A 19,607-nucleotide genomic window follows, 5' to 3' on the forward strand; every position below is an offset into this window, starting at 1 on the left:
ACAGTTTCAAAGGGGACAAAGTCAGAAAATAGATTTGTGCAAAAAAAGAAAAATGGCAGTATGTCAAAGATTTACATGGAAATATGGAGGAGCAGAAATGTTTGCTCCTTTCTTTATGGAAGTGATGGTGCACGGAGCCTGTTTCTACTTTAGTCTATGGCTGCTAGACACGCCTGTATTGGTAGAGTGTCAGCAGACCACCAGGATGACGGTCTGCCCCTCCCAGGACAAACATAGTATCTGCGAGGCACGGCACAAAGGTCTGATAACCACGACCGCCACCACCCATTACAGAAATGTCATCTGTTTAATGACATTTTTAGAATGTGAAAAATAGGGAGTTTAAAAGGATACCCATTCGTTTAAGGGAACGAATTCCTTGTAACAATGAGAATTACAGCTAGAATTCCCCTCATTTCAAGAAAGTCACATAGCCTGAAGAACTATGGCAGAGGACACATACTACGTTTTATAACTGATGACAGTAAAAAGTCAAGGACAAAAGCTGTTTTTGGTGCCAGAATTATCCGACGCAGGAACAAAATTCTAGCACATGAACAAGGCCTCTGTACCTATTGGTTATAAATGACATCATGCTTTCTAAAATCATGTTCATTTTTCCTATTTCTAGCAAATTGAATAGTCTGGAGCTCCCTCTCCTGGATATTATGATTTTTATCAGTCTTGCCATCCCATAAACCAGACAGGCAGGATTTACTTACAGTAGTAAGTTGCTTCATGATTGCTTATGCTCTTTCTTGCTTAGTTGAGTGGACCTCTTTTAACCCAACATTTAAAACCATTTAATTGTGTCCAGCAATGGGGAAAACCCTACACATCAAAAGTAGAGGAAGTTCTCATGAAGCACACTACCTTTCGGCTGGAAAAATGACCATGTTTGCCCAATTTGCTGTTAAGTGCTTCGAGGAACATTTCATCGGTGACCTTGCCAACATTCATGCAGGCGTCATCTAGGATAGCAATGATCCCCTTGTGCTGCTGCTCCACAAGGTCCACGATGATCTGATTGTTGAAGTAATCAATCTGCAGGACACAGCACGGAAGTAATCAATCTGCAGGACACAGCACAGAAGCAGGTCCAGAGGGAACAGAGAGCGGGCCAGGCAAAACACCGATGCCTCCACTGGTTTCAGGAGTTTAGGTCAAGCTTCCTTGGTGTTACGTATGTGAGTAGCATTAACGAGGTCTGATGCTAAAATGAGCACGTGTTCTACCACAGGTTTAGTTTTTAACTTCTTTGTTGACTCTGTCATGAACACTTTGTGTTACCTGAGTATAGCTCAAGGCAAAAAGGATAAAGTTGGTGATATTTCTGTCATCACTAACTTTTGTTTGAATCCTATACCTAACCCTACTCCTTCATACTCTCAATCTCCCAATCTGTGTGCCATTAACCACAAGAGCCACACTCCACTAAGGGCCGACAAGTAACCTTAAAGTGTTATTCAATATGTTACTTCATGAGGTTTAGGTATCATACCACAACCTAAATTTTTAGTTGTATGGCCCCAGATGACTAAAACTCAAAAGAGCATCTTCTCCAGCTTCCCCAAAGTTAAAAAGCATTCATGGGTCTAACAGAGTTTTGATATTTCTCTGGGAAAAATACAAAAAAAAAATCTAATTCTGAGATGAAAGTTTCCACAAAAGAGAAGAATAAACTTTTCAGGGGCACCTGGGCAGCTCAGTCGGTTAAATGTCTGACTCTTGGTTTCAGTGCAGGTCATGATCTCACGGTTCGTGAGACAGAGCCCCATGTCCGGCTCTGCACTGACAGTGTGGAGTCTGCTTGGAATTCTCTCTCCCTTGCTCTCTGCCCTCCCCACCTCAAAAATAAATAAATAAACATTAAAAAAAGAAGAAGTTCCAAATAACATCTGCCTTTCAGCAACTTCAATATACACAGAGTTTACACAAAATTCCTCTGCTACATCTGTTTATTTGGATGGTCTACAGCACAAATCTCACCACACTCACGCCGGACTAACTCAGGCTAGCTGTACATCATTTGAAGGTGGGAAGTCTGCTATCACACTTTTAGTCCTGTGTGTTCCTGTGTCCCCCTCATTCAGGAGGTACCTAAACTCGAGTGTCTTCTCCATCACCTACCATAAGACCTATACGTTCACAATGGACTATTACAGTCTCATATAGACTCCTGCTCCAGGCGCTCATGCCGGTTATCTGTCTGTGGGTTTCAGCTCTCCCCCTACTCTTCCAAGTTCTCTTCTGTATCCATGGACTGAACGCCTGCAGACTGGGTGGCTTCTACTTCCTTTTTTATACTTTTGCTAGTTTGCTAAATCAGTGAGTCTCAAGAGGATAACCTTTCCCCCCCAGGGGCATGTGGCACTGTTGGGGGACATTTTTGGTGGTCATGACCACATGTGCCATGGGAAGAGGCCATTAGGCGTCACGATGCACAAGACAGCCCCATAACAAAGACTCATCTGGTCCAAACGTCAATGATGCAGAGGTGGGGAAACCTTGGCCTAAATATTTACTTTTACTGTGGACATGTATTACATTTCCTAATTAGAGAGAAAAAGTTATTTCCATCTTTCGAAAAAATATCCTTACTATTCTCAAAAAGCAGTAACTCTATACTAATTATTAGCTGAAGTCTTAGACTTTGGGAGTATGGAATTAAAGACTAAGTCTTCTGTCCCAGGGACAAAATAATTAAGTCCTCTAAAGTTCCAATTGTAAAACTAAAGCGATTAGTCTTTGCTGAGAAGTTCAGAAACTTTTAGTTTGTAACTTTAATGTTACTTCAGTGCTTAAAGTCGTGGCTTCCAAACCAGGTTCTTCCAGCAACCTTGATTACCAGCAGGCTTCTTGGGGGTTCCAGGGGGCAAGAAGAGATATGACGAGTAGCTCAGGGGCACAGAGGTCTCCCATTGCCACCCCAAATAGCTTTGTGCCTAACAGTCAAGTTGTCAACAGCCAAAAATGACATAAACTACAGCACCAAAAGCCTGTAAAAGTGAGTCAAGCATTAGAGACCTTCTGATGGGAATCTACATATACCACCTCTGAAACAGACTGGCAGAAAAACACTGATTCTGAGACCACACAAGACTCCAGATCTAACAACCAAGGACATACGCGGATCAGGGACATATATCAGATGACACCAAGGGAATGCAACGAGCAGGATCCAGACTGTGGGCAGGTCCACAGAACAAACGACTCGTTCTCTTTGTTGGAAGATTGCAGGGAAACAAGAGATGGAGCAGGAAATCTATACGTATGCGAGAGTCCTACCAACTGACCACAGTGTAAGAACCTTACCTGGATCCAGATTCAAACTGTAAAAACAAACCTGTAAAACAACTGAGGAAATGTGAACACTGCGTGGATATTTGAGGATAATAAGGAATGACCATTACATTTTTTTTTACTTTGATAATGGTATCATGGTTATGGTATTTGTAAAATGCCATACAATGTAAAAGGCTTTATCTTTCAAAGAAGCACACTGGAATATTTACAGATGAAATAATATGATGTCTGAGATCTGCTTCAAAATAATCTGGGGGTGTGTGGGTGGGTACAGATCGACCCAAGACTGGCAACCCACTGTAACTGTTATGGTGGGTGACGGGTCCATGGAGTTTATTATATTATGATCTCTGCTCTTATGTGTATTTGAAATCTTCCATAATAAAAAAAACATTAAACAAAATCAATCACTATGTTCAGAAATTGAGTTTTAAAAGGAAATAATTACCCAGAATAGAGATTTTAATTTGGGGAGACCTGGCATGTAGTTAGTACAGTAACAATTACCTTGGATCTAGCTTTTTTCCCCCTCTAGGACATTTATTTCCTGGTTTATTTTACTAAGGATTTTTGCATTTTTGGGGCTTCTGCTCCTTTTTCAGATGTTTGGAATAGCCTACTAGAACTGCTGACTTTTCTCCTTATCAGCTATGCCTGTGGAATTGGATACCCCAATTATTAAAGGGTATTTTTGGCCAGTATCTCTGAATCACATCTGAATCATAAGTTTCATGATTAAATTTGCTATAAAAATCTAAGCTTCAGTTATACTGTGTATTAAATTGTACACCAGATCCGTTCAAAGAAAGCTGCATCTAAACTTAATTGAATTCCATCTCCAATGTGCTACGAGAGTTCACGGTGTAAATCAAAATTGTAGGTGATCCTATTATAAAGTAATAATACACCTTTTGGTTCATTTGTAAATTGGTAAAATTACACTAACATACTTGAACAAAATTTTCTTATGGTATTCTGATGTTTAACACATGATGGAAGGTGAATATGAAATTTGAGGCAGGACAGCTATTCATTATACCACTGTCTCCCTTTCTGAATTGGAGGAGACAGAAAGTAGGAAGGTGGGAAGAAATATAAAAGTAATTTACATACAACACCTCAAATAGCTTTTTACTATTACATGGATACTTAAAAAACACTGTTCTATTTGGCAAGAGGACAAACACAGTTTTATAAACATAGAGACGTGTGGAAACTCAAAAGTTTTTGCATTTTTTTTCAAGTCTGTTCTCAAGACTGTTTAAAAATACAAATTTAAAGGAAAAGTTTAGTAGGTTTCATCCTGTCTTAAGCAGGGGGTCTAATGGTAAGCAACAAGAGAGCCAAGTAAGTCATGCTCTTTGGCTGTGACGTCTGGGGCCTGTGTCCTGGGGCAATCCCGCTCGCTGGTACTACCTCACTGCAACTGTTTGACTGTAACAACTGTCGACGTTCACAAAGGGCCATGGGGTGATAACAAGGTGTGACACGAAGGCAAGCCAATGGAAATAAATGTGAATGCAGGTGTTTCCATGCATGGATTTCAGAGAATATAAACCATATTAACTGGAGATAACAATGCCATTTAGATTACAGAGTAGAAATAAGAGGAGAAAGGGGAAGGAAAGAAGACAAACTAAATTTGGAAGCAAAGTCCAGCCAATTTAAGGCAAAAGTCACTGCTCCGAGTAACTTCTAAATGACACTAAACTCTCCTAGACAGATACAAACCAGAAAACCCATGTGGCATCAGCTAGAAAGTGCAAAGGTGGTAACTCAGCATTTCTGGGCACCAACAAGGCAGGCCAGCAGCTTAGAGAAGTCGCACCTATCAACCCTGAACGTGACTTGTAATCACATATCCCCAAAAGGGAAGCTAATGTTTACGTGTTGCACATACTCGAGAAGATTAAAACAAAACTCCTAAAATGGTAAGATCTGACATTGTCGCTGACACATGAAGCACATGAAGGTGCTTCCCGGAGAAGCCCACTCACATGCTTCCAGGGGATCCCCTCCCGCTGGTACTCCTCCTGCTCTTGCTTCAGAACCAGCTGGATAAAGAGCTGCTGCAGCTTCTCGTTGCAGTAATTGATGCAGAACTGCTCAAAGCTGTAGGAAGAGGAATCCATGAGGTTCAAAGAATTAGAAAATAAACAACAGAGTTTTAAGTACCTTGTCCAGTTTACCTGTTGTTGTCAAAGATTTCAAAGCCATAGATGTCCAAGACACCGATGACCGTGTTCTTCCCATGGACTGTGGTGTCATAGTTCTTAACCTCAATAATGTCATTGATGCGAGTAACAATCCAACAGAAAAGGCGTTCGTATATTGCCTGTGAGGAAAACGACATCATTAATTCTCAGTCCCCACATGGGACTGAGTCTTCTGTTTAGATTTGCGGTAAGTTTTACATTACCATCCACCTTCTCCTTACCATTCAATGTAGCTGTTGTTACTCTAAGCAGAAAAATTAGAAATGCACATTACCTGTTTAAAAACTACATGATGGGGGCACCTGGGTGGCGCAGTCGGTTGAGCGTCCGACTTCGGCTCAGGTCATGATCTCATGGTTTGTGGGTTCGAGCCCCACGTCGGGCTCTGTGCTGACAGCTCAGGGCCTGGAGCTGCTTCGGATCCTGTGTCTCCCTCTCTCTCTGCTCCCCCCCTGCTCACATTCTGTCTCCCTCTCAAAAATAAATAAAGATTAAAAAAAATTAAAAAAAAAAAAACTACATGATGAAGGGGCACTGACCTGGCTCAGTTGGGTAAGTGTCCGACATTGGCTCAGGTCATGCTATTTTGGTTCATGGGTTGGAACCCCGCATCGGGCTCTGTGCTGACAGCTCAGACAGAGCCTGGAGCCGGCTTTGGATTCTGTGTCTCCCTCTCCCTCTGCTCTTTCCCTGCTCGCACTCTGTCTTTCTATCTCTCTCAAAAATAAATAAAACATTAAAACAAACTTTTTCCAAATAAGAAAAACGACATGATGTATGCAACACTCAAGTAAATGGTTTGGGTTTTTTAAAGATTATTATCAGTCATTATGGCGTCCCAAAACCATTCCCAGGTGCATCTCTGTGCCCGGCTATATCAGTCATTGGCTGCCTCCCTTACAGAATTTGTTTCATTGCTTTATTGTGAGTTTCATCAAGTATTAAAAAGTGGGGAACCAGGGTGCCTGGGCAGCTTAGCTGGTTGAGCGTCCAACTCTTGACTTTGGCTCAGATCATGATCCCAGGGTCGTGGGATCGAGCCCTGTGTTGGAATCCACACTGAGAATGGAGTCTGCTTAAGAATCTCTCTCTCCCTCTACCTTTCTCCCCTACTCGTGTGTGCTCGCTCTCTAAAATTAAAAAAAAACAAACAAAAACACGGGGAACCAATGAGTTAATATCTATGTCCCAGTAGAGCCCTATGGATTCTAAAAATATAAACACTGATTTATAATGCTACGTAAAGATCTGGACCAAAGACCATAGTTTGAAGTCCTTAAGAATGAAACACATATCCAATACCCAAGGACACTCACACAAAGACACCCGTGGACAGACGCACCACACACTCACACACACACACGTGCTGATACAAACACGCTCTGCGGTGCCACATCTTTAGCACACTCATCGTCAACAGCTCCCTCCAGCTACACTGTCTCCACCTGCACTCATCTACACAAACTGCCTCCAGTTTTCACCTCCCCTTTGCTCTTTGATCCACTCTAGGCTCTGCTTACCTCCCACCGCTCCCCTGAAATGGTTCATCAAGGACCCCAAGCACCTCAGTGTAGGCACTTTCTTGTGCTTCTATATGGACATCTTAGACGCTCAGTCTCACTCCACCTGGTTTCCCACCCTTTTCTGGAAACACTCTCCTCTCTGGGATTCGTGATATGTCACTACCTTAATTTTACTCTCATTTCACTGGCTGCTCCTTCTTGGTGACCTCTGATAGGGTCTCCCTTAACTGGCCTCAGTCCTCTTCACTCTCTTAACACCTCCTGAGTCATCTCCTTAGATATTACACAGTAGGAACATAATAATAGCAATATGTAATAGTAATATTCCCCCAACGCAGATCTCTCCTCCAAGCGCCAGACTCCTGTGCTTGCCAGCATACCTGACAACATGCCTAGAGGTCTCGCGGCCGTCACAGACACACGTACCGCTAGGCTCCTGATCTTCCCATCTCCGACAACTGTTCATACTCTACTTCTAACCAAGAACAAATGACACCAGAAATTTAGGAATTTAGTCATTCATCCATTCAACAGATATTTGCTGAGTACTTACTATACACAGGTTGTTGGAGACACAGTACTAAACAAACATAAACACAGTCTCAATCTCCAAGGAGCATAGGGAGTGGAATGAAGGAAAGAATTTCTCTCTCTCTCTCTCTCTCTCTCTCTCTCAAGGTGAGTTGAGTGGGATCTGAGGATAATTTAACCTGTTCAGAGTTCGGAGGCCAGGGAAAGCTTCTCTGAGAAAGTGGGCTGAGACCAGAAGGATGAGTAAGAGTTGGCTGGGAAAGAGGGGGAGAGAAAAGCAATCCAAGCAGAGGCAACAGCATGTGCCGAGGCCCTACAGCTGGAAGGCGAAAGGGATAACGACAAGCTGCAATTCCTGAGCACTGGAATGAAGAAAGGAGGCTGGAGTATGGTGTGGAAGGAAGCAGGAGACGTAGGCTGAAGCCAGACTACATTAGGAATAACCCTTAATTTTATCATTCCCCAGACAAACAGGGGCTGTGGATTTCACACCCCAAATACAGTCTGTCTCAAATCATCCTCTTTTCCCCATTTCTACACTACCTGCCATGGTCTCTCTCCTGGATGCTGAACTATCTCCGTAACGGTCTCCTCACTGCCACCCCCAGCCCCCATAAGATTCACCATGCTCAAGCCAGAGCCACCGTTTTAAACACGCAGACTTGCTGTCACTGCCTCTGCTTAGAATCTCCCACTCTCCACTGCACTCGGATAAATCCAAATTCCTCTTGAGACTAAAAACCAAGCCTGAGACTTCTACAGGTAAAAACAGAATATGAGGCAACCTAACCAACCAGCAAAAAGACCAAGAAAACAAGGAAATGTAAACTTGGGGACACAAAACATGTGCCATGCAGATAACAGATAAAGAGTTAAAGTTACAAGCTCTTACAAACTGGCAATAAAATGAGAGCGGCCTTGAAGAAAAACGTACAAAGGACATTACCAGGAAATTCTCAGAATGGATTTAAATACCTTACAAAAAAATATGGCAAGACGCTCAGATACACTAGCAACGAAAATTAAAGTAATAATCAAGTATTACCGTCCACCCATAAACTCAGTAAATTTAAAGTTTAAAGTCAGTGTGTCCCGAGCTCTGGTGAGCTCCCTCCTGGGAGTTTGTCCAACAGAAATAAAAGTGCTGGTGTGGAGGGATACACACACACGGATCTGGCGGCATTATCTGTCGTGGCAGAAAAAGGAAACAAGGTGAATGACTTAGGGGGAGGATGGCTAATAAATCATGGTGCCATCACCACACAGACATTAAAGACAAGGGATGAGAACTCCATCGGGGAACCTGAGGTGGTCTTCATCAAACACTGGCAGAGCAAAGCAAAATGCAGGACGAGGAGAGGGCCCATCGTTAGCTTCCCAGTCAGTGAGCTGCACTTTCCTCAGAATGTGTCCTGAGAATGACGCTCGCAGTCAGGGGGTTTTATGGAGACTGTGATGGCCCCAAACATCATGGTTTCTAAAAGCCTTAACCCACTTTTTAGGAACGTCTGGATACATCCTCACAGAAGTAGCGAGAGGGGTGGGTGGACAGGAGACCAAGAAGGTAACAAAGAAGCCACTGCTGCAGCCTTGGTAAAGGTCTGTCGACACCAGGCCCGCGAGAGTGTCAGTTAAAATCCCACCTTGGCAAAGGCGTCCCTTCCATAGCTAGCTTCTTGCTCCGTGTGCTGCTTGTCGATGATGTCGCGACCTGTGGCCACCGTCCGGTAGAGAAGGGCTTTCTCAACCATGTCCGTCTTGGTGGAGAGCAATTCTGCTATGATAGAGACAACCTTGCCATTGTCAATGAGAGGCGTGTCACCGTCCACCACGAATTTTAAATTTCCCTAAAGCAGGGTGAAGGAAAACAAGACGCACCATTTCCAGCCAGATTCTGAAACATTACGTCCGGGATCTATTTGCCAACTTAAGATAAAATTCAACGTGACCTTGTTTGTAGCACAGATTTCCTACACACATCACGTTTATATAAAAATCTAGTGCACTGCCCATCTCTCTTCTCCAGACACCCATCTATCTTTTCATCTGCAGTGTTTGTTTCTGATGGACAGAGGTTTTACATTTTTATGTAGTCACATCTATGAATCTCTTGCTTTACGGTTTCCCTTACTCTGTGTCATACTTAGACCATTCCCACTCCAAAGATTTTATGAATATTTAATATTTTCTTCTAATACACCGCTTTCCCCCTTACGTTTAAGCTTCTAACTCACTTAGCATTTATGTCGCTGTGTAGTGCAAAGAATCTAACGTTATTTTTTCAGAAGGTTAGTTAGTTGCTCCAATATTATTATTGAACAAACGGTCAAACTTCTTCTCCTGATTTAAAATGTCACCTGTAGTATATATTAAATTCCCCCCCTTCAACTTTGTGAGTCTGTCTATATTTTATTTATTCAATAAGCAATAAATACTTACTAACCACCTACCAACTGTCCGGCACATGAACCAATCTGTTGATTAATCTGATGATATATTTTGCAACAAGTTGTAAAGCACTGTCATTTTTACTATCATTTTAAATCTGGTAGAATTCGTCACGTCCCCTCCCTCCCCCCTCCCTACTACTCTTCTTTAGTACATTTATTTGATCTTCTTACATGTTCGTTGTTCCAGGTAAATTCTAGAGTCATTATGTCAACTTAAAAATAAAATTCCTGTTTGGCTTCTGAAGGATAATGTTGCACCTTATTTATAAACTGATTGAAAGAATGGGACGATTAATAATGTTAAAGTCTTCCTAGTTAGGGACATTTCTTTAAGAGAACAGTTATATTACCCTACAATACTTTTTATATAGGTCCCGCACATTTCACTAGAAGTTAAATCTTGCCACGTTAAAGTAAAAGGTGACTTTTATTCCAGATTTGAACTCACGTTGTCCCTCATTTTTTCTAAGGTTCCACGTTCATTATGTTTTCAACATCTATAATTACACAAATGGTAACGAAAGACATCTGACAAGCAGACCCCCGTGTCCTCTGAGTTTGCTGTGGTATCGGAGAAAATGACTGACCCGTGAGCTGGCCAACCTGGTCTGCAGTGTCGGCCACCGTGACCTGGCTATGCCTTTGACCCAGTCATGCCACCCTGTTAGGGCTCACTTCCCAACATGAAAAGTGAGATGGTCAAAATTCCAGTGCTGATAATTGATGATTCTACATCTCAAGTGCTTTTAGAAATGTATTCTGTTCAGAAGTGTTTAGCTTATACCACTGGTAGTCACGTGGTTACTGAATACGTGAATCCTCGGAATTAAACGCTTGAAAATCTGATGGACCAGTAAGACAACTAACTACAGCTAAGTTTTAAAACCTATAGTGCTCAGAAAATCCTTCATAATGTTATAAAATGATGGAGAGAACCACAGATACAGCAATTTCTTCAAAACGGAGAGAAATTTTCTTCATGTAAATTACTTTTGAAAGCTACAGGGGAAATGCAAAGTCTCCCGAAAGAGCCTCCTGTCTCCACAGGGAAGCAACATATTCTGAAAGGCGTCCCTACTCACCAGGTGAAGAATAGCAGCCAAAATTTTATACACCGTTTGAATCTCCTCAGGTTTGAAGCCAATTACTTTCATGGCTTCAGCTACTACTTTGAATTCTGCAGCATCGTTGATGGAAGACTGGGAATGAAAACGGAGAACTTAAGTCACCGACATTTCAGACGAACGTGAACATCTACCAATTATGAGACTACGTTCAGGTTTAGCCAAGGTCTTGAGGCTGTTGTAGCAATTCACCAAGTACGTCAAGAAAATGAAAATTATTTCAGGGGCAGAAACATCACTCAGCACACACAATGTCCATCTGTGTGCGAGATGGCCACCATCAGGCAAAATAAGCATCACATACTTGTCTGGAACCTTCAGTGAGGGAGCAAGTCCTGAGCTGCCTCACAGAAGCTGACTGCCACTCGGTCACAAGTGAAGAAAACATGAGACGTGGAATCACAAATGGAAATACCAGCTGTGGGAGCCTCTGAGACACACATCTGGCTGTTGTTGCCGGTGGCTTTTTCCCCCTAGAATTAGCCTTCTTGTACAGGCTGGGAATAACACTCTCTTTCTTGAACAGTCAGGCTTTTTATTTCACAGGTGGAGAAAAGCAGGCCCCCCCAAAGCAAACCGGCCTGCCTCAATCGTTCAGCTGGCTATTGAATATTCTGGGATCACAATCACTTTTTCACAAGCATGCAGTGCATCAGATCTACCTGATTTGGGGGGTTGCTACAGACTGGATGTTTGTATCCCTCCAAAATTCCTATGCTGAAATCATGACCCCCTGCCCTCCCAAAGGTGATGGAATTAGGAAGTAGGACCTTTGGGAGGTAATTAGGTCACAAGGGTGGAGCCCTCAAGAAGTGGGATCGGTGCCATTACAAGAGGCCCCAGAGATTCCTCATCCCTTCTGCCCTGTGATGACACAGAGAAGGCTCCATCTATAAACCAGGAAGGAGGCCCTCACCAAATCCGCAGGTGCCTTTATCTTGGACTTCCCAGCCTCTAGAACAGTGAGAAATAAAGTTGTATAAAAGCTACCCAATTTTTGGCACTTTTGTTGTAGCGGCCCAATCAGAATAAGACAGGGGTTCAAAGACAAATCACCAGCCTCGAGGAGCTGCAGCCATCAGGCTGGAAATACAAACATGTCTACAGAAGTTCACAGTGAAGTGATGGTCAGCTGCCCATCTCCAAAGTCTTCCCAAAGCAGCAGCTCCAGAGGGCCTGAGCCCAACTGGTCCTCTCCTGGGTGAATTTCTCCTCTGGCCGGGACATCAAGGAGCTGGCCTAATGCTCATCTCGTGAGGAGGGACACGGGAAGGGGTCTCTGAGTACATGTTCCTCTAGCACCCAGGATGCAGCCAGGCAAGTTCCTCCACCTCCTGGTTCTCTGACCTTGGGCAAGATACTCAACTTCATCTAGTCTCAATTTCCTCATGGGTGAAATGTGCATAATAACGCGTTTCTCACAGGGTTGCCGTGAGAACTGAATGAGAATTACATGAGATGCCTCCTTAGTTGCTAGCACATAAAAAGCACTTGACAAGTATCAGATATTAGTATTATTAGAAGCTGCAACTGTGCTGGAATTGCATAGAAACTAGGGGGAAAAATGTCCTACTTGGGGAAGTGTGGGCTGCTAGAACCCTGATCTGTTCACCTCTCTCCAAGTGCACGTGTCCTTCAGGACTGGTGCTCCCCCAGCCTCCAGGGGTAAATCTTCACTGGTGTAAACTAATCACAGTGATCCTGTTCCTCTGACCAGGTGACTGCACAGCCATGGGCCTGTGATGCTATTCTGGTCAGTAAGAAAGACATGAGGTTTCCCTAGCTAAAACGGGACATAAGCAAGGAACGTTTCCTCTGCCTGTGACTCTTGGAACTGCTGCTGCCACTTTGGGACCGTGAGGAAGATCAGCCTAAGCACACAAACCAAATCCAGTGAAGTGGGGGAGTTTTAAGGTGAAGAAACAAACAACATCTTGATCCCCACCAAAGCTGTGAAGGCATTAAATTAACCAACTCCAGAACTGTCACATCTCAGGGTTTCTTGTTATGTGAGATAATTAAGTTCCTGATTGTTTTTGGAGACTTTCAATTGAGTTTTATCTTCCCTTTAACCCAAAGTATCTTCAATATACATGATTCCTATATTTTAGGGTAGTTAAGTAAAATTGTGACACAGAGTATAATACTTTATAATTACTAAAATCATACTATTAACTTATATTTGTTAATGGGAAGATATTAATGATTATGACTTAATAAAAGCAAGCTTATTTAATCAGAGTTTATTGCATGATTCCATTCATAAATATATATACACAGGGGTGCCTGGGTGGCTGGGTCAGTGAAGCATGTGACTCTTGTTCTCCGGGTGATGATTTCAAGCCCGTGTTGGATGTAAGGATTACTTAAAAATAAAATCTTTAGAAAAAGAAGAGAAAAGAAAGGAAAAGAAAAGAATATACATAAACCATTATCAATAACTATCTCTGGATGGTAAGCTTTAGTTATTATTTAGTTTAGTTATTATTTATTTTTATTTTCTGCCGGTGCTTCATTTTTTAGGTTTTGACTATGATCACACATTATGTCTTTGTTTCTGTTAGGATGAAAAAGGAAGGCAGAGAAAAGAGGACTGGGAAACTCTTGGAAAAGGGAACCCAAGCTACATTTAGCTTAGAGCAAAGGCTTTCTGTGGGGGTGCCACATGACCGGGTCCAAAGTAATTTGGTCAATAAGACAATTTGATTAAAGAGGAACATTTCTGGTCACTGGCTTTTTCCTTTTTTTAATGTTTATTTATTTCGAGAAAGAAAGAGCACAAGTGGGGGAAGGGCAGAGAGAGAATCCCAAGCAGGCTCTGAGCTGTCAGCGCAGAGCCCCATACAGGGCTCAAACTCAGGAACCACGAGACCATGACCTGAGCTGAAACCAAGAGTTGGACGTGTAATCGACTGAAACTCCAGGAGCCCCTCTGGTCACGGGCTTTTTAAGTGCCGGTTTCATAATCCCCTTCTGGTCGTTGAGGGCTGCTCACCTACTCTCAGAAAGCTCAAAGCTCGAATGTTGCCCTCTATTGTCTTGTTTTCAATTAACTTTCACCCAAACATCCTGCTCTGAGATGACTGTAAAAGCAAACAAAACAAAACAACTAGGCAACTTGAATGTCAAACAACGGAAAATTAATCGTGAAAGCCTAAATATCATTTCTTTCCATGCATGGCAATAAAAATATGGCTAAATCAGCAATGCAGGTATAATTTGCTTCAGATGAATAATAATAAGAAAAAAAAAAAACCAAACACCTCCCACACCTTGGATCCTTTCCTTTCATAAATTCTTTTATTTTTCCTCTGACTACAAAAGCAATGTATTTTTTATTATGGAAGAAATTTAAGATATGAAAGAGTACAAGAACATGTACCTGTAACCTCATCCAACCTGAATCAGTAATTAAAACCTTGGTCTATTTCCCTCCATAGCTCACTTTATGTATTTATACACCTTTCCCCTAACAAAACAGGATAATATTGTAATTACCATTTTATAACCCACCATCAACAAACTACTATGTTATTAGGATTAGTTGTAAAGTGACCGGCAGGAAACTAATTAGAAATAAAAAAGGAAAAAAGCATCTGATATGTGAGTGCAAAGGACCCGCATGCAAATGAAGAGGAAAAAAGTGGAAAATTTTGGAGGCTGAATAGAAATGTTCCAGGGGTCACAAAACTATGTATACGTTAAAATCAATACTTGAAATAATAGTGAATGGAGATCTTTGATTCTCATTTTCAACCAAAGTGCTTTTAACGTTCCTTCTGTCTTCCCAACTCGCCTGTGGCCAAATCATACGGTATCTTCTTTTGAGGTGGATTTCCTTGTCTTATCAATCTTTTCATAGTGTCAAAAGGAATAGGGTTAAAAGTTCAAAGAAAACACAAGATCACAAGACAGAAACTTCTTTCCCATCAGATGGTGATGAAATACAGAAATGGTTGTTGAGTGAAGTTGCTGACCAACAACGTAGTGAATCTCTGTCCGCGAGAATTTAAAAACCAGAAGAAGAAAAGAGTCACTCATTTGCTTAAAGGCATCAGGCTGGACTAGACTTTTACTTAATGTCCCCTCTGATTCTTTGATTCTACAACTCTGAGAAGAAGCCCTTACCTTTAACTGAGCTCCTACGCGGATATAGTTGTAAGATGACAGGGATTTCTGGAGATGTAGAGAGCGTAGTATCTGATCTGAACCTCCTTGGAGTAGCTGAAAAAATATTTAATTAGAAATAAATTGGTAAGATACATACACAACCAATTACAGCAAACATTCTGACAATGGTAATCTTGTTTTTACTATGGTCATTTGTCAAACAGGTGCCTGTGGGTTGTGATGGACACTTGCTAAACAGCCTCATTATCTAGACAGGATCGGGTTGTGTTTCAGAATTCAGAAAAAGTCAATATTGCCACAGAAGAGGCATCAGCAGACAGTCACATGCTGAACCACACTGGAAACACACAGCCTTTCCTCATCAATCTCTGTATCCAAGGCAGGAGCACCACCGGATAAATAACCATGGCTGCAGTGTTGAACAAAGACCAATTTTAACACTTTCATCCGGTGGGAAAAATACTGGGGAGAAGTTATGGGTTCTGGAAATAAAAAGAACTCTTCTACATTTGGTAGAAAAATAGTTGAATGAAAACATGGTGAATCGTCAACAAAAACACAAGCACAATATGGGTAGCTTTTCTATACAGAACATGCCTTTGGAAGGCAGCATGTTTAAACTCTCTACACTAAACTGTATGCTTTGTTTTACTTAAAAGGTATAATTATCAGATTTTGAAAAGTGATCTTTTAAACTAAATACACCAGAATTTGTACATACGAACGAGCACCCTTAAAGCAGTTCCTAGAAGAAACTGAACTCCACTGAATTGTATTCAACTTCAACTGTCACCGCTCAATTACCTGCAGAGACAGTTTCCACAGGGAAATCAATCTTACTGATTTATAGTTTCTCTTTGTACAAATCCCAAACAGCACTGCTTCATTGGATCACCCGCTTTATTTATTAGCACTGGTTTATATTACTTTTGGCTTTAAAAATTGTAATAATGTATCATACTTGTTCTCTGAACATGAAGACCTGCTAACAGAAAGGCTATTTTAAAAGATCTTGCCTTAAACTCTAAAAGCATTCTCAAAAGACGTATTAGATTTTTTTCCTAAGCAATCACAGCTTTGATGGGATAAAGAAGACAATCCTCCCTTGTGTTCATAATCGTTTTAAGTAATCATCTTGCTTTATAGCCTCCATGAGCAAAATAAAACTGAAGTTGTATTGCTATCCATGGGGCTCCCAAATATGGGAACAACAGCTTCTATCAAAAATAAAACACAATTAATTTAACATATTCGGAACTTACCACTTCAAAAGCCTTTATAGATACTAAACTATTCTCTACATTGCAAAGAAATGTGATGCTCAACCAAGGTAGTCAGTCATGTGACTAGTTCTTCATAACAATCACGCTTATCACATCTCAGAAGCAGCATATGGGTTGGGGGGGTGGGGTGCACGTGTGCCCATGTGTAATGTGTTGTGGGCCAACGGAGGCAATGGAGGCCCAGGACAGGGCAGAGCCCAGATATAGAATATTCATCCCTGGTACAACTGGGCAAATGATCGATTACCTGCACAACAGCAAATACTAACCTGATAGAAAGAATGAAAGCTTCTTTCTCCTGGCTGTTGCACAATCACTCGAGACTAAAAAACACCACATGAAATCGTTAATCTGAGAACGCACCTCAAGGTCAAAAAGCCACAATTCTCAGGAAATCGTATACCAACAGTGCATTTAAATGTCCTAACAGACCCCATGGATTACCCACCTAAAACTAGGCCTCCTCTGTGCAATTTTTAATATTCTTTTTACTGCTTAAAACAGAGTTCCCTAAACTTTCTGAAAATGAAACTTTTTTTTTTTTTTAACCCGGAGCCTAAAGATGGAATTTTTGGGGGAAGGAGGATTGGAAGTAGGAAAACAGGAAGGAATGTTTAGGGAGTAATATTCACAACACTGCCTTCCCCCAGGGTCTGCCAGGCATTTCAGAGCAATGCCTTATATCTTGTAGGAAAATCAGTTGAGCAAGATCAGTCTGTAAAGGCCCCTGCCTTAGATGGCTCCCAAAAGGCTGCTCTGAGAGGGCTCAAAATGTATGTTCATTCAAAGGGGTCCTTTTGATTGACTAGGTACATAAAGTGAAGCCCTAAAACATTTTGGAAAAAGAGTGATAATACCTGGGATTTCCAGTCCTTTTGTAACTGACACTGACAAAAACACTTATTTCCTTACCAGTCTGACTTCAATTTAACAAAAAAAATAGATGATACTGGGGCACCTAGGTGGGTCAGTTGGCTGAATGTCTGACTCGTGATTTTGGCTCAGGTTGTGATCTCACACTCGTGGAACTGAGTCTCGGGTCGGGCTTCATGCTGAGTGTGGAGCCTGCTTGGGATTCTCTCTCTTCCTCTCTCTTTGTCCCCCCCCCCCCCATGCTGTATCTTTCAAAATAAATAAACAAACTTAAAAATTAGATTATACTGCATTACACTGCCATAAAGGATGCTACGAATAGAAACTAGAAGAAAATGAGATTCAAATTAATATAGATGGGAATATCAAATCAATATGTTGTATACCTTAAACATACACAATGTGAAAGGTCAATTATATCTCAGTTATAAAAGATTGTTGTACGGGCATGATTCTGTGAGAAGAGTGTAATTTCAGAAACTGGACCCACTAGCTGTCCTGTGGTGCACTAAGGAAAACAACAAGATGACACATGGGAGATGGTGGTGTCACCAGAGTGGAACTGATTAGTCCTGGCTTGGTCTTTGGCCAGACCTCACCCGGAGGGTGGCACATACTCGAATGCCACTCCCGCCCCCACCACAAACGCCCCTAAATCCTTATCTACAAAGCTCGAGCCTTTCCCAACCTGATATCCTAAGAACTAATAAGAACACAAAAGAAGAATATCTTGTCATGAAAGCTGACTGAGAAGCACGAAGGGAGGCATAGTAAGATTAAAAGCTACTTTGAAGTCATTCTAGAAATTGTATAAGCACTATTAGGTTTAAACAAAATTCAGCACCCGAAAACATTACCCTCAGAAGTTAAACACATTTTACCTTCTCCAATAAGTAGTTATTGATATGTCCACCAATAGGATCCCCCTTGAAATCAAAGTTGATATCCATGTATTTTCCAAACCTGCTTGAGTTGTCGTTACGGTTGGTTTTGGCATTTCCAAAAGCTTCCAAGACGCAGTTGGACTTGAGCAACATATTCTTCACTCTTGAACACAGATAAATGAAAGTCCTTATAGAGAGTTTTCCAGGCCGAGCCTTTTAGAAAACTAGATTTTGTTAAAGCACATCCAAAGGTTCATACGAAGATGCTGACAGCAGCGTTATTTGCAACAGTAAAACAAACCAGTCAACCCTAACTGCCCACCAACAGGGTTGGGTAAAAGTTACTGTTTTCCTACTACAGTGTGAACTGATGGAGACAGATGTCCACAGAACATATTAATGAATGAGAAATTAAGTTGCAAAATAATATGTGTGGCAGGTACTGTGCGTGTGTATGCGTGAGTGTATGTGTATATGCACATACGTTAGTCGATGCTTAAAAGGCTGGAGGGAAGAGTACACTTCACTATAGTTTTCTAGGTTGACAGGGGAGGAGTTTGCAGAGTGGGATTTCAGGAACCTTCCACCTGGGACAAAAGACTGTAATTTTTAGTTTAAGTGAACATGTTTTATTTGTATAAAGAAAAATCTTTAAAAAAAGGTATGTTCTCGGGGCGCCTGGGTGGCTCAGTCGGTTAAGCATCCGACTTCGGCTCAGGTCATGATCTCACGGTCTATGAGTTCGAGCCCCGCGTCGGGCTCTGTGCTGACAGCTCAGAGCCTGGAGCCTGTTTCGGATTCTGTGTCTCCCTCTCTCTCTGCCCCTCCCCTGCTCATGTTCTGTCTCTCTCTCTCTCAAAAATCAATAAAAACATGAAAAAAAAAAAAAAGGTATGTTCTCTAGAGAAAGAATGGGTGGCACAGAAAATGATAAAATTTTTAAAAGTACTTGTTTGTAAAGCCTAAAACACTGAAATTTATTGCATTTAGTTATACATTATAAAGACGGTCTTTATTAGTTTAGAAATCGCTCATTTTGTTTGAATGAAATCTCTCCATTGTATCAGTTACTTAATTCATTCTTTATTCAATGAATGCTAACTTTCTAGGAAGCAGTGTCTCCCAGTGGATACTTTTTAACTTCATGCTAGACCTTAAGTCTTTGTTTTTATTTCACTGACAGAATTCCTCTTTTACCGGCACACAAGCATGCCTGCTATAGAAATAACTGTGGCCGCTGAAATAACCGAATGCAGCCAACCCACTACCACCGTAAGTGACCCCAC

At 41.6% G+C, this 19,607-nt stretch overlaps 1 protein-coding gene across 4 annotated transcripts in view; it reads right to left on the reverse strand.

Moving 5' to 3' along the window:
* The window catches only part of MYO1D (myosin ID), a 363,813-nt gene that overhangs the window by 238,971 nt on the left and 105,235 nt on the right, over window positions 1-19,607 (reverse strand). For all 4 annotated transcript variants that reach the window (XM_053211546.1, XM_027034402.2, XM_015083443.3 and 1 more), the window contains exons 4-11: window positions 18,319-18,484; window positions 16,834-16,887; window positions 15,279-15,374; window positions 11,109-11,225; window positions 9,220-9,423; window positions 5,496-5,641; window positions 5,304-5,418; window positions 874-1,044 (exon numbers count right to left, since the gene is read on the reverse strand). In XM_053211546.1, coding sequence (XP_053067521.1) covers window positions 874-1,044; window positions 5,304-5,418; window positions 5,496-5,641; window positions 9,220-9,423; window positions 11,109-11,225; window positions 15,279-15,374; window positions 16,834-16,887; window positions 18,319-18,484 — 1,069 coding nt within the window. The remainder of the gene's footprint in view (window positions 1-873; window positions 1,045-5,303; window positions 5,419-5,495; window positions 5,642-9,219; window positions 9,424-11,108; window positions 11,226-15,278; window positions 15,375-16,833; window positions 16,888-18,318; window positions 18,485-19,607) is intronic.

This window comes from Acinonyx jubatus, chromosome E1 (assembly GCF_027475565.1).
Source record: "Acinonyx jubatus isolate Ajub_Pintada_27869175 chromosome E1, VMU_Ajub_asm_v1.0, whole genome shotgun sequence".
NCBI lineage: Eukaryota > Metazoa > Chordata > Mammalia > Carnivora > Felidae > Acinonyx > Acinonyx jubatus.